The following is a 16332-nucleotide window of genomic DNA, read 5'->3' on the forward strand; positions in this document are numbered from 1 at the left end:
TTGGCCCCTTTAATCACCTAGTGATTACCTGGGCCTGATCCTCCAGCTGACTGTACTATAAAGTCCACCATGTGCACTTCGGTCTTGAGACTAACCCTGCTCCACTCCAGGTCGCAAACTGTGGACACTACACAAGGGTCAGGGCTGTTGTACTTTAGTGTTGTAGATAACATTCAAGCTGTGCTCACGTTAGACAAGGTAGCATATTGCAATCCTTGGTTTGTATAAAGCAGTTGTTAGTATGGGTGGTGTTAAGTCCGATGTGACTGGGTTGTACAGTGTTGTATGAGCGTAAGCAGTTGCTGGTATCAATAGTGTTCAGTCCGATGTGACTGATTATACTGTGTTGTGTGATTGGAAGTACTAGTGTGTGTTATCCCTGTTGCAATCCCCTTGCACGTTTTAATAAAAATCCATCCTGTGTCCAGCCTATGTCCAGACTCTTTGCTCTTTGAACCCACCCAACTTGTTTCCCTTCCCACACAACTCTCAGCAAAATAAAAAACTCCCAGTTTTCAGAAATTCTCCTGGCCCCATGAAACATCACACTCACGGTTCTGGTGTGTACATGGGTTTGGATCCATGACGGATGTACTGCGTGGAATGAAAGACACGGAATGCAAGACCTGCCAGGAAATCACGGGAGGACAGCAATCCGGCCACGGGGCGTAGACGGAATCCGGTGCAAGCTGCAGACCATCACATAAAAGGCAAATTGGTTTCTGCACTCCACACTTCACCTCAAGCACTGTCTCATTTAATTTAATTCAATTAGTTTACTCTTGTAGCTTTTCCTTACAAGTACCTGCTTGGCTGCAGCAAATAAGAATTTTGGTGCATGTTACATTGTACGATGTGAATGATGTTATTACCATGCACTAGAAGGTAGAAGCTAAAGGAGTGGGAGGCGAGACATCAGGGGTAAGTTTTTTTACACACAAAAAGTCGTGGGTGCCCGGAATGCCTTGCCTGGGATGGTGATGGAGGTGGGAACATCAGGGCATTTAAGACACACTTAGACAGGCACATGGATGGAAGCAAAATAGAGGGTTACAGGGTAATCCTTAGGGAGGGTTTAGTACTTTTTTTGGTAAGAATATTTTGGTCAGCACAAGATCATGGGATGAAGGGTCTGTGCAATGCTGTAGTGTTCTAAGTTAAAAGGCATGGTTTGGGAGCTTTAAAGGGATATGGATACAAGTGTCACTAGCTCAGGTGGACAAGGGCCTGTTTCTGCACCTCACTGTTTCCGTACTGACACTCTGACAGTAGAGAAGCAGAGTGTCAGGTGGCAATGGGAACAGGCATCTTGCCCACTCTCAAAATACAGAAACGCTGGGGAACTCAGTTGGTCTTGCAGCGTTCGTAGGAGGTAAAGATATACATCCGGCATTTCAGACCTGAGCCCCTCCTCAGACCTTGAGGAAGGGCTCAGGTGAGAAATGTCAGTAATATATCTTTACCTCCTGTGGATGCTGCAAGACCGGCCAAGTTCCTCCAGCATTTCTGTGTTTTGACTGCAATCACAGTGTCTGCAGACTCTCATATAACCATATAACCATTTACGGAGCGGAAACATGTTTCACTCTTGCCCACTCTGTCCAGCCGGGTGATGAGGTACATATCCATGCCATTTCTGTCATTTAGTTTGCAGCCTTCCTGGAGATTCAGGTGTTCCTTGGCTGCTCCAGGACATTTCTGATCACGTCTGCTGTTGGCTGTACTTCCAGTTACCTGGGACCTGATTGCTGGAATTCCCTCTCTATGTGTCTCCATTTCTCTCCTCTGTCTTTCAAACCCGACTCTGCCAAGCTGTGTTCAGGGATGCCTTGTTGGATAAAGCCCACGTGAATAACCTTGGGGTCTGCCGCTGCATTAAAAGGATGTGTGAATGCAAGTTAATGTTCCATCACTCACATTGTAAGAACTTGGAGACGTCCTGGAGTTGGGGAATGTTATGCTTCTTGTAGCCACAGTACTCCTCCAGCAGTGGGAACACGGAATTGTGTTCATGGCAGCTGTGCGTTGGATAGAGTGACTTGAGTTCCTGGAAGACAATACTCCAGGTATTCTTCTCTTCCTCTGTGTATTCCACTCTGGGAATGTCATTGCCACTGCAGCAGAACAGAAAAAGGAAGTTAGTCTGAGGCTGGAGCTAGGCTGAACCTTCCATCAGATGAGGTCCTCATTGTAATAGATCTAAGAGGATGGAGTGCCATTCAGCCTAGTGCCTGCACCAAACATGATGGCCAAGTTAAGCTAATACTCTGCTGCTTGCATGCGAGACATATCCCTCTGTCCACTGCATGTTCATGAGCTCATCTCAAAGCCTCCTTAACGCTGGTGTCATATCGCCTTCATCACTCGTTCCAGGTACCTACCACTCTGTAAAGAAACTTGCCTCACACATATAAACTACTCCACCCCTACCCCCACTTTAAACACATGTCCTCTAATATGTGACATGTTTACACTGGGACATCAGATTCTGGCTGTCTCCCCTATCAATGCCTCTCATAATTTTATAAACTTCTCCCTGGGGGCCACAGCACATTTAAGTAAAAGGCCTTTTTCTTTCCACATTACATAACAGAAATTTCTTTTTTTTTGCTTTTTATGTAGTCGGTGGAAGTACAGAAGAATCCAAAATGTGACTGCTTCACAGAGAAGGGAGGTCCACGAACTGTGAGCAGAGTCCTCGGAGAGGGTGGGGAGGAGGGGTGGGTGGGAGGCAAAGCCAAAATAAAACCACAGATTCACGTAGCCCATCCCTTCCAGAGCAACCAAATTAGTCCCACTTGCCTATATTTGGGCCATAAACTTGTCTTTCGAACTTTGTGACTGTACTCACTTCTACAGCTGCTTCTGGCAGACCACACTGTGGGTGAAAAATCTGCCCTTCTGTCCTCTCTTACATCTCTCCCCTCTCCCCTAACTCTATGGAATTATCTACCCTAGAAAAAGGTTCAAAGTTCAGATTTATTGTCAGAGTACATTACGTGACATCACATACTACCCTGAGATTCTTTTTCCTGCGGACGAGGTGGAATTTCTAATTACTGATAACTGTAAGCCGTACTTGAGAAGAAAGAAATGTGTACCAAGACTAGTAAACATTCACTTTATCCATGCCTCATGTGATTTTGTAAACCTCTGGAAAGACCGCCCTTGGCCCCCAACACCAAAGAATGATGACCACCAGGCTGAACTGAACATCAGGACTGAACTCAGGTTGCAGCCAGCAGCTCTAAATTGTGCCCACCTTCCTTCCCAGAATATTAACCATCAACATTAACCTCGCTACATCTGTATAATAAAAAGTGCTGGGGCAAAAGGAGTGCTATTTGAGCTAAGCAATGAGAGAAAACCTATATCAATTACTTAGACAATCAGAAGTCGTGCTGTGAATCCTATTCTGCTTGGCTACCGGTTCCTAGTGCATGCTAATTATTTGGATTGTGGAATAAATGGCTTTGTGGCCAAGTCTGCGGATAATGCAAAGGTATCACAGTTCGGCGGCAGCAACCTCCTTTGAAGAAGACCGCAGAGCCCACCTCACTGACAAAAGACAAAGGAGGAAAAACCCAACACCCAACCCACCAATTTTCCCCTGCAACCGCTGCAACCGTGTCTGCCTGTCCCGCATCGGACTTGTCAGCCACAAACGAGCCTGCAGCTGACGTGGACATTTACCCCCTCTATAAATCTTCGTCCGCGAAGCCAAGCCAAAGAAAGAAGATGTGGAGGGGCAGGTAGTGAGGGGGAAACAGGGAGGCTACAGAGTGACCTAGATTAGGAGAACAGGCAGAGAAGTGGTAAATGAAATCCAATGTTGGAAAGTGGACGGTCGTGCACTTTGATAAGAAAAGGGCCAACTGTTATTTGGATGGGAACAAAATTCAAAATTTGGAGGTGCAAAAGGACTTGGGATCCTCGTGCAGAATCCCCAAAAGGTTGACCTCCAGGTTGAGTCAGTGGTGCAGACGGCGAATGCAATGTTGGTGTCACATCCAGAGGGGTAGGATACAAGAACAGGGACCTGATGCTAAGGATTCATAAGGCACTGGTGAAGCCTCACTTGGAGTACGGGGAAAAGTTTTGGGCTCCTTGTTTAAGAAAGGATGTGTTGGCATTGGAGAAGGTTCAGAGAAGATTCACAAGAATGATTCCTGGAATGAAGGGATTGGTATACGAGGAACATATGACGGCTCTTGGGCTGGTCTGCTTGGAGTTCAGAAGACTGAGGAGGGATCTCATTGAAGTATTTTGAACGCTGAAAGGCCTGGATGGAGTAGATGTAATAAAGTTGTTTCCCATGATCGGCTTCAGGATTGAAGGACGCCTTTTTAAAGCAGAGATGCGGAGGAATCACTTTAATCAGAAAGTGGCAAAACTCTGGAATTTTCTGCCACGGGCCACTGTGGAGGCCAAGTCATTGGGTGTATTTATGGCAGAGATTGATAGGTATCTGAATAGTCAGGGAATCAACAATAATGTGGAGATGGAAGGGGAATGGGGCTGAGTGCGATCAGCTCATGAGGAATGGCAGGGTAGACTTGATGGGCTGAATGGCCTACTTCTGCTCCTATATCATGGTCTTATGGAAACTTTCTTTTGAAAAATTTACTTCCTTTGATTAAACTCAGAACTTGGGAAAGAGTTTTAAAAAAACAACAGCTCATCACAGCTGTGAAAGTATAAAAATAGAATATTAATTAGGTAAAATACATCAGGCACCAGAAATGACTCATCGTGTTCAATTTCCACTTGAATGTAAATTCTAACATCTTCAGATCATGGTCATTCAATATTCAGGCCTTTGTAGTTCGACCTGATGGAGCTGAACTCAACAACAAAGCTTGCTTGCATAATAAACTTATTTATGCCAAAGCCTCACTTGCCTGCCACACAAGAGAAAAGCAGAGTGTCAGAATATATTTGGGTTGTCAGCTATTTACAGAAATTAGAGTTTCTGAATCTTTCAGCTCGCTGGAAGTGCTCATCGCATCCCTGAAAGGGGCTCCAATCCAGTGACGGGGATTCTGCTCATGAGATATGGACTCACCTTGCTGTTTTTCATTGCCCCCTCATTGATTGGACGTTTCAAGAGCATAGAGGGTCATAAGATCATACAGCAAAGAAACAGACCCTTCAGCCCATCCATCTCCCATTTCCACTCATCCCATTTTATTTTCACCCTATACCAAACATGTACAAAACCTTAAGGATAGGAACACAAGTAGGCCATTCAGCCCTTCCTACATGTTCATCCATTCCACAAAACCATGGTTGACCAGTGTTATGATCTTTCACTACCCCACATCCCTTTAATATCCAAAAATCTATTGATTTCTGCATTGATTCCTTGGAAGTGAATTCCAAAGATTCAACACCTTCTGGGTGAAGAAAATCCTTCCCATTTCAGACCCCAATTATCCAGAGACCGTGTCTCTTGGTTCTGGACACTGCTCAATCTCTATTCTGTCAAGCTCCAGGAAGGTTGTATATGTTCAAAACATACCGGGGCAGGGGGAGGGGGGGGGGGTTGTAGAGCTCGTCGAAAGAACCAAAGACTTGTTGATCCAAACCAAGGCTTTTATTAGCAAAAGACAGGAGCTCTTAGGGGTATAGGTTCATTGAGTGTATTTGGGCAACACGGGCTCATGGGCTGAAATAGCTGTATACCTAAAAAAAATGTTTAAATGAGATCCTCTCATTTTTCTAATTTCTGGGAGGTGCAAGTTCAATCTAGTGAACCTTTGTTATATATCTGAGGTTTCACTTTGCATCGACAACTAACATCCCTTTGCTGAACACCATGAGTGACCCCCTATTGACCAAGGCCAATAGCTCTAGAGCAGTGGTTTTCAAACTTTTACTTTCCACTCACAAAGCACCTTAAGTAATCTCTAGGCTGATTGCATCAGAGGTTTGGATCTGGAGCTCGGGTTACCGATGGATCAAACAGGAGTCTGCGCGGCTGCAGAGGCTGCAGGAGGGCTGGAGGCGAATCCACGGACACTCGGTGTCTCTGAAGGGACTCTGTTTTGCTTCTCTTTCTCTTGTAACGTAAGGGATACCGGGCAACACTAACGACAACTTTTTATCTGCCTTATGGTCACAGCCCTCATAGAGAATAAAACTTTACCACTACTGTGTCTTGACTCGACGGATCGTTAATTTTAAACAGAGGAAGATGCTGGAACTGTGAGCTGCAGAGCACATCAGTTACAAGAATGATGGTAATAGCAGGATACGATCAGAATCAGAATTTATTGAAGTGAACAAGCCCTGAAATTTGGTGTTTTGTGGCATCACAGAGAAAACATTCATGTTATAACCATCTTACAACATTACTGTGTAAAAAAATAGTACTGCATAAAAAGTAAGGCAGTGTCTTTGGTTTATTGATCATTCAGGAATCTGATGACGGAGGGGAAGAAGCTGTCCTTATGCCTGAGTGTCCATCTTTAGGCTCCTGTACCTTTTCCTGATGGTAGCAGAGTGAAGAGGGCCTGGCCTGGGTGGTGATGGTCCATGAGGATAGAGGCTCCTTTTTTAAGACACTACCTGGTATCCTTTTTAAGACAAGCCAACAGTTTCCCATTACTTAGTAAAAACACGGAACAGTACAGCACAGGGTCAGGCCCTTCGGCCCTTGTGTCGGCACTGAGCGCGATGTCAAAATCAAACTAAACTGTCCTGTTTGCACGATGGATCTCCCTCCATTCCCTGTCTAGATACCTCTGAAATGCTACTATTGGACCCCCTTCCACCTCTATCTCTGGCAGCCATTTCCAGGCACCTACCTCTAAAAGATCTCCCTGGACATCTCCTCACCTTAAATGCATGTCCTCTAGCGTGCAACTCTTTTAAGATTCCAACCTCCCACCCTATCAATGCCTCTCATCATCTTATAAACCTCTATCAGGTCTCCCATCAACCTCCAACCCTCCAGAGAAAACAACCTTTTTGTCAACCTCTCCCCTTAGCTTGGTGGTTCTCAACCTTTATTTTCCATGCACATACTACCTTAAGTAATCCCTTACTAACCACAGAGCACCCATGCCATAGGGCCTCTGTAGTTAGTAAGGGATTACTTAAGGTGGTTTGTGCGTGAAAAAAAGAGTTGAGAACCACTGCTTTAGCTCAAACTCCCTAATCCAGGCAACATCCTGGTAAACCTCTTCTGTATCCTTTCCAAAGCCTCTGCATCCTTCCTGCAATGGGATGACCAGAATTTCACACACTGTGGTCGAAACAATGTTTATATAACAGCAAGTGACTTCCTGACTCATCCTTAATGACCTGCCTATTGAAACCATGCACACCATACACCTTATTTACCACCTGTTCTACTAGCGTGGCCTCTTTCAATCAGCAATGGACCTGGACCGTCCCCTCCCCCCCCTCCCCCCCCCCCCCCTCATCCCCACCCTCTGCACATCAATACTTTCTCCAGCCTGGCACTCTGTGGAACAATGGCAAGGTTTCTTGATGCTGAAGGTGTGGAGATGTTCAGATACTGAGTGGGTTTAAGATTGAGATTTGGTCTCTCAGTGAATCGGGTAATATGTGGACAGGGCTGGAAATGTGGACTGAAGGAGCAACATCTGCGGAGCAGCCTTACGGAGTTCAACATCCCACCCTCGCTCCAAACTCTTTATACTGGCTTTTGTTATACTCACTGCCTATAGTTGTACGCAATGTCAGCGAACTCCTTCCTCCTGGCTCGATACACTGGATCTGTGAAGCCCTGAGAACAGGCAAGGAACAGGAAAGGCTCAGGCTTGAGTTCAGAGGTAATGGGGTCATGTTTTTGATTGACACATTTCAAACAGCAGTTCCAAGAGAGCACACAGAGGGAGCTGGCTGTGTCTAATTTAACAAATGCAGAATGATTATGTTCTCATTCTGTAAAGATACCTCTTTGTAAAACCTAATGCATCTTGGTTCAGGAGAGCCAATTAAATCTTATTATGTTACCTCAATTACACTAATAACTGTAATTTGTATTGCGTTAACAAAAGTCTACGATCTGTTCATGAAAAACAACTAGTATGAAATACTACAGCTGCCTGTAATTTTCATTTACTTGCCCGTGTGTGTGCGTGTGTGCTGTGTGTGTGAGAGAGAGAGTGTGTGTGCTTGTACATCCCAGACCGCGTGATGAGACTGGACTGTGATGAGATTACCAAATTCAAAGATGGAATGTGACCATGAGGAATATCAAATCAATGGGGAAGATCCCTCAACCCTCTTGAAGGAACACAAGTTTTCCTGGGCCTATCAATTTTATGATAGCTCGCTGGACACAAAGTTTGCCTGCTGCATCTTGAGAACAGGAATGTCTGCTCTTCAGAAGTAATTGATTGGGTGTGAAGGTGTTTAGAAACATCTGAGCAATAAACAATACATCAAAGTTCTGGGAAAAGCCTTTCTCCAGCACTTTTGTGTACTGCACTTAGCCCCAGCATCCATAGATTTTCTTCATTAATCTCAGCATTCTGCCCTGAATCCAGATTTTTCCTTTCATTCCACAGGGGCTCCAGAGCTAGGGCAGCAAGGACAGCCATTGCAGAAAATCTGTGGAACGGACAGCAATCTGGATCATAGGTTACAGGAGGTGACCACCCCGTAGTGTTGCTACACATGAAAATGGCCAAACAAAAAGCAAACAGTATGCTGAACCTCGTGGCAAAGTTTGCAGAGAGGCCAGAGGATTGGGAAATATTTAGAGTGCAACATCACATGGCAAAGAACAATTTTAGAGAGGAAAAAGATAAAGTCTGGGAGTAAACTAACAAATACTGAGAATAGATAGTGAGAGCTTCTACTGGACACATGAAGGAAAGAAGTTCCCAAAATAAACACTGATCACAGACTGAAAAATTAATAGAGGAACAACAAAGATTCGGAATTTTAGATCAAACTTCACAGCTGAAGCATTAAGAATATCCCAATAATAATCAATATTTAAAAGGCTACTCGGAGAGAAAACAATCTCTCTCTGTGGAGAAAAATAGGAGACAAAGTAAGGGCCAAAAGGCCTGAAGATTAGGGTCTGAGATGAAGTATCTGTGTAGATGGTGGATGTAGTGCAGAGGTTCTCAACCTTTAACTTTCCACTCACATACCAGTACCACCTGAAGTAATCCTAGGAGATAGGATGCTGTAGATGCTCTGTGGTTAGTAAGAGATTACTTCATGTGGTAAGTGAATGGGGGGAAAAATGCTGAGAACCACTGAGTGCTACTGGTTCCATGTAACCCACTATTACCTGTCGCGCAGTTAGGTGGTTGGCGACTAAACCGGCTCCCCCACCAGGCTGGCCTGGTGTGGAGGGTGGCTAGACACCCTTCAGGATGAAAAACAAGATCTGTCAAAGGGTGGACGAACCCTCACCATGCTGCTGGATCTGGGAGGGGATGTCAAGAGGGTGGGTCAGGACCTGTGCAACCTCCTACTCACCTAAAATCCATTCATGCACACGCTGTTCCTTTCTGAGGAGTGGGGTATCCTCATATCAAACCTCACAAATGGACTGAAAGAAACCATCACCATCCTATGGGATGGGTAGCCAGAAGCAGAAGACTCCCTAGATTCTATAGAGATGTCACAAGACCGAAAGGCTACAAATGCAACACAATGATTCAGGGAAGGTGTGAGGTGAAAGCAGGAAACTATGACCAGTTACCATAATATCAGTGGCTGGGAGAACACCAGAACCCCTCTTTGGAGCTGATGGCAGGACATTTGGAAAATTTTAAGGAAATCTGGAGACATCAGCATAGTTTTCTGAATGGGAAAAGTTTTGAAAAAGTTTGCTAGAGTTCTTTGTGTATGTAACACCAGGGTGGATCAAGGGCAACTAGTCGATGTAGTACATTTGGATTTCCAGAGGCATGGTTGACCCTACAGGATGCAGCAGTGAAATGAACATATATACATGACTCAAATTATGTTATTTAAAAAAACTGCACTGTTTTTCCTTTCAATATACACGACTATAACACTACCAATGTGAAAATACCTTGCAATGTATTATTTTGGTGTGAATAATTTTTTTTTAAGTCACGAAGGTGTCAGCTCTCTGGAGTGTGAAAGGCTGTAAATGCAGACCCCACTCCCTTCCAATGGTTTGCACTCATACAGCACCATTCAGCAAGTCAGCTCTCCTCTGCACTAGCCCCTTGCTATCCCATCAGGCATTGTGTTACACAGAGTGGGGGAGAATATATTTCAGGGAAATTAGCTTCTTACTGGATGGTCAGCATCAAGTTCTGACCCGTAGCTCAGGATCTGGTTTGCAAATCTGTCCAGATCTTGAATTGTGCGAGGAAACCATGGAACTGGAAAAGGAAATATAAAAAAAATTAGGATATCGGAAATAGGACCAGAGAAGGCTATTCATCCCCTTGCTCCCTGCTCCTCCATTCAATACACCTCAGTCTCTCCTTCCAACCCCAATCCTCCACCTTTCATTCTTGTAAATATCCAGAACTCTAGCAAGCTTTTAGTGACAGAGTATCCAAAGCATCTCAAACCAGCAAGAACGGAAGACACAATTCAAAAGGGTTAAATTTTAACTCTAAATTTATTAGTGACTATTAACAATACTGCTTATAAAGATATGATATCTGTACATTTGTTATAGATACTTACAGTGGTGTTAATCGGGTTAAGAATTATATCAGTGGTTCTCAACCTTTCTCTTTCCACTCACAGACCACCATTGGTTCTCTGTGATTAGGAAGGGATTGCTGAAGGGGGTCTGTGAGTGGGAAGGGAAGATTGAGAATCACTGCTCTAGACTCAATTGTTACTGAAATATTTTGCTCAAGACAAATTGTCATTAGCCCATTTCCTTTGGAGTTATGAAACCGTGCACATAATGAGTCAATTAGGTATGATTAAAACAGTGGTTAAAACATCCCACCTTAAGCAGTCCCTTACTAATCACAGAGCACCGATGGCAGAGGAAATACTTAAAGTGGGATGTGAGTGGAAAGAAAAAAGTTGGGAACCCCTGTAATGAACCCCACTACAAGTATCTATTACAAATATACAGACATCATACGTTCATAAACAGTGTGTATGTGCAAAACCCTAAACCATTACAGTCTGTGTCCAATATTCAAAAAGGAAAAATCCCCCCCAAAACCCCAGGTCAGTCAGTCCAAAAAACACAGTCCCCAGAATTCAATCTCAAATCTCAATTCAGTTCTTTAACTGATTAACACAAGGACATCATATTGAACGTTGGAAAGAGAAATGACTGATGTTGCATTGCCGTAAGCTTGCGAATCCTTTTTCAAGGCTTCCTTAGATGAATTCCCTCAGTTCTCAAATTGTGTTTTTTTTTTAAACCTTTCATAAAGTTATGAGGCATGTGCTTCCGCACAGCTCTCCTGGTTGGTCTCCGTTGCTCCAACTGCCATTCTGAATGCTCCATTCTCAACCCAGGTGCACCACAAGTCACACAGAGTGTTCCATCAGAATTCCATAGGCTTTATAAGAAGGTGGCCACACTAGGAATCTGGTGGACCTTCATTGAATTATTAGTACCAAACAATATAGAAGCAGGAGTAGGCCATTCAACCTTGTGTTTTTTTTTCATTTACTGAGATCATGTCAATTTTGTGCCTAGGTTGGTCCAATCAGCCTCCTTTATAAACATCACAAAACTAATGACTGGATGTTGAGATCTTACTTGAGAATGAGTGACAAAATTGTTATCTTTTATCTTGCCTTCGCATTGTATTCCCAACTCTCTTCATATCTTACAATTAATGGACAGAACTCAATGAAGGGCTCAAGCCCAAAATGTTGGTTCTGTATCTTTGCCTTTGCTCTATAAAGGACACTGTTTGACCTGCTGAGTTTCTCCACCATTGTGTTTTTACAATAAATAATCTTCTGCGGATATGGGGATTGGACTTGTACAATACTCCAAATGCCATCTCACTAGGGCCCTGTATAATTGAAGCAAGGTATCTTCACCCTCATTCTCCACTCCTCTTTTACTAATGTCCTCTTGTTCTAACGTTCAATAACCACTTGCCACCCTCATGAATTGTTAGTTTCACCTGCATGAAAGTTAAGATTCATTGAATAAATGAGGCCTCCCTGATCTCTCTGAACAACATTCAATTTCTCATAATTTGGGAAATATTCAGTTCTTCTATTTCATTCTATCTAAGTTGATGAACTCACATTTTCCTTTTATTATACTGGAGCTGACACGCCTTCACCAACTCAAAGAATCTGTCTGCATCCCTCCAAAAACCTCTCCTCTTGTCCCACAGTGTCACCGAGCTTTGTTACTTCGACAAGTGGGTTTGTAACAACTTTTCGATAATGGGTCTGTGACCCAAAATGTCAACTCCCCGTTGATGATGCTGACCTGGTGATCGACGCTGGTGTTTTTTGGTTTGGTTTTAGATATGTAGTCCCTGAGATCCTCATCCAGCTCTCTGATGTATATGTTGATCAAAGGGATGTCCCAGTCACAGTCTCTGAGCCACAAGAAGACCTGCATTCTGGCCGCTAATCCATACTTTTGCACAAACCAGTTCATTATCTGTATACTGGGTGTTCTAATTTTATTTCATAATTTCCTGTATGGTATTTTATCAAAGGCTTTCTGTGAGACCATGTATCATATCAACTGTTTCACCATTCTTTAGCTTGGCTTCACGGACGAAGATTTATGGAGGGGTGTGTCCACGTCTGCTGCAGGCTCGTTGGTGACTGACAAGTCCGATGCGGGACAGGCAGGCAGGGTTGCAGCGGTTGCAAGGGAAAGTTGGTTGGTTGGGGTTGGGTGTTGGGTTTTTCCTCCTTTGTCTTTTGTCAGTGAGGTGGGCTCTGCAGTCTTCTTCAAAGGAGGTTGCTGCCCGCCGAACTGTGAGGCGCCAAGATGCACGGTTGGAGGCGAGATCACGGTTGGAGGCGGGGGTCAATGTGGCAGGCATCAAGAGATTTCTTTAAGCAGTCCTTGTACCTCTTCTTTGGTGCACCTCTGTCTCGGTGGCCAGTGGAGAGCTCACCCTAGAACACGATCTTGGGAAGGCGATGGTCCTCCATTCTGGAGACGTGACCCACCCAGCGCAGTTGGGTCTTCAGCAGCATGGATTCGATGCTTGCGGACTCTGCCAGCTCGAGTACTTCGATGTTGGTGATGAAGTCATTCCAATGAATGTTGAGGATGGAAGCATTCTAGGAGCCGTAGGTGATGCCGGTAGAGGACCCATGATTCGGAGCCGAACAGGAGCGTGGGTATGACAACGGCTCTGTACACGCTGATCTTCGTGTGTTTCTTCAGGTGGTTGTTTTTCCAGATTCTTTTGTGTAGTCTTCCAAAGGCGCTATTTGCCTTGTCAAGTCTGTTGTCTATCTCTTTGTCGATCCTTGCATCAGATGAAATGGTGCAGCCGAGGTAGGTTCACCATTATACTACTGATTAAAACCTCAGAAAAACCTCATGTCACACAGATTCACATCAACTCTTCCCTCTCCCAAAATTATTTTCTAGATGGCCTTTTACCACTGCTTTAATAATAGATTTCAGCACCTTCTCTACTTTGAAGGACAGGGCTACAATTTTTTCCTCTCTCTCTCAATCTCCCTCCCTCCCTCCCTCCCTCTCTCCTAACCCCCTTTTTGTCTTTCTCTCTCCCTTCTTTTTTCCCTCCTCTCTTTTTATTTCCCTTTCTTTCTCTCCCTCCCTTTCTCTTTCTCTCCCTCTCCCCTCCCTCCTTCCTTTAATTGTGGGTTTACATTTGCTACCTTCTAATCTGTCAGGCTCATTCTGAGATCCAGGGAATTTTGTAATATGCTGACTGAAACATCCACAGTGATCACCGTCGCGACTGGTCACCAGGTCCTAGAGATTTAATGGTTACTGTTTCTCCAATATTCATTTTACTCAAGTTGGTTCCTTGAATGATTTTAAGCCTGTTGTTTGTCAGTGTTTCTGGGGGGTCATCTGTGAGTTCTTCCATTCTCTATTCTCTTAACCTCACATGAAAAAAACCTACATTTTAAAAAAATTTTATATTCCTGGTGAACCTCTCTCATTGTTTGTTTTTGTGTTCCTTGTTCCTGCCTTAGTCCTTCTTCACTGAATTCTCCAATATTCCAATACTGAGGCTTACTGTGATTTTTAATAACATTATAAGCCTTTCGTTTTCATCTGATGCTAACTAACTTCTCAGCTGGACTGCTTGTCGAAAGGGAAACTGTAATCCTTAAAATCTATGTCCAAGTCCCTTAGAGCAGCCATTCTCAAACTATGGCCCCCTCCTGACTAAAACACAAAAATTATTTTATTATTTCAGTCTGTGGACCCCCCCTTAAATGTGCTGTGGACCCCCCCTTAAATGTGCTGTGGACCCGGTGGGGTGGGGTTGTTGTGGTTGCTGTATGTGCCAGTTGAGAATGGCTGCCTTAGACATGAGTCATTTTGCTGTTGTACCTTTTAAAGTAGTCCCGATCAATCGTCGTCCATTAACCTCCTGAAATCTCATGCACATAAACCTCCAGACACACACTCATGCTCACCCACACACACGTGCTCGCCCCCACACACACGTGCTCGTTCGCCCCCACACACACGTGCTGGCCCCCACACACATGTGCTGGCCCACACATCCCCCTTCACAGAGACATGCTATTTGCACACTCATTTAATCCGACAGACTTACAGAAGGTCACCTAATTCATGGTCCGACACATCCACATGATAACCTTTGTAAGTTGTTCACAAAAGAAACTAATTTAAAAAAAAACTTAATTAGTGTCCTGCTCTAAATTGAATGAAACAATCTTTGGTTGTTTGCGGGCAATCCATTTGGTTCACAGATGGATGGAGAACAGTGAGACATTGCCCCCTGCCCAACTGCACTACCACTGTCTCGACGTATAGCAGGGAGAAAGGAAAATACAACACCAAATATAAATTCTCATTAAACAAAACCAAACTGACAGAAAATAGTGTCTAATAAGGGAATGGGAAAGGGGAATGGATGGGAAAGTAATAAGCAGAGATGACCAGCGATCATTGAAATTAGACTAACTAATCTAATTGATCCTTGCCCATTTCTAACCTTAATTCTCTGTCTGGGACCTCACTGATACTGAGTGCATTGATGGTTGGAAGGCAAACATCAGGTCAGCCAAGGAATAGGCCTCAGCACAGGGCAGTTAGCCAAGCTTCTGATCTGACATTTATCCTGACCTGTTCATTTATCAAACAATTCTTTTTTTATTTCAGTTCCCCAAACAAGCAGCAAAGTAGACCTTCTGATGGGGTTAGTAGCCCTGAAATTTGTTAAATTTATGAGAATTTGTGACTTGCATTAAGCACTTCTCCAAACTGAGTTAACAACTCAAAACTGCTTCGGGGCTTGAAAAAATACCCATCCCTCAAGATCTTGGCCTCCTGTTCACCTCGAAAGAATAATAAATCTCCAGCAAATATAAAGCTTCATTCTGTAACTTCCAATCACCTGTCTGTCAGTGTCTTGTGAATGCGCTGCATTAAGAAACAAAATCATTTAATAAAATAGTTTTTAACTGTAACTCTCACAAACAGAAATCAGATTGATACCTGGCCACATGATGCTAAATGAGAACTGGTGGCAATAAATCTGAAAGGAAGGCCTCGGGAGCGAAGCTTTCTGTTCCTTTGCAACAGCTGTATTGTCACTAACAAAGTTCAATTAATATTTTTAGATACGGAAATGGATTATTTGCTCGAGTGCTTAACTCATTTCAGCTGGTCGGGGGGGGGGGGGTCATGAATGGTATCTCCTTTGTTGGGTTACACTGCATGAAAACGATAGATTTCTCTCATTTCTGAGATTTCCTGTTTTTTACTTATTCTATCCCTATTTCTCAAGGAAGGGCTCAGGCCTGAAATGTCAGCAATATAACTTTACCTCCTTTGGACACTGTGAGTCCGGCTGAGTCCCTTCCGCACCTCGGTGTGTTTTTACTACAATCACTAGTCACTTATCACTAGTCTCTAGACTTTCCTGCTTCACCAAGTTTCCACGTGAAGCTTGGATCACCAAGACCATTTTATTCCCTCAAGGTTAGGCAAAGATTTGGATTTATACATCACCATCCATAATCTAATGATGTCCCAGTGTACCTCAACACTGAAGAAGTACATTTGAAAGATAGTTATAATTGTGGAAAGCCTCCAGCATCTGATTTTTTTCTCAGGCACGTACCACTCTCTGTGTAAAAAAAACTTACCTGTGACGTCTCCCCTAAGCTTCCCTCTATTCACCTTATACAGATGACCTCTGGTATTTGCTTTTG

The 16332-nt window shown here is 43.8% G+C and overlaps 1 protein-coding gene across 1 annotated transcript in view; it reads right to left on the reverse strand.

The window, feature by feature from the left end:
- Positions 1–549: 549 nt before the first annotated feature.
- The window catches only part of LOC138751171 (phenylalanine-4-hydroxylase-like), a 30651-nt gene continuing 14868 nt past the window's right edge, over positions 550–16332 (reverse strand). The window contains exons 4-7 of the mRNA XM_069913226.1: positions 10264–10352; positions 7689–7756; positions 1918–2114; positions 550–689 (exon numbers count right to left, since the gene is read on the reverse strand). Of these exons, the coding sequence (XP_069769327.1) occupies positions 550–689; positions 1918–2114; positions 7689–7756; positions 10264–10352 (494 nt within the window). The remainder of the gene's footprint in view (positions 690–1917; positions 2115–7688; positions 7757–10263; positions 10353–16332) is intronic.

This window comes from Narcine bancroftii, unplaced genomic scaffold (genome assembly GCF_036971445.1).
Source record: "Narcine bancroftii isolate sNarBan1 unplaced genomic scaffold, sNarBan1.hap1 Scaffold_788, whole genome shotgun sequence".
NCBI classification, from domain to species: Eukaryota; Metazoa; Chordata; class Chondrichthyes; order Torpediniformes; family Narcinidae; genus Narcine; species Narcine bancroftii.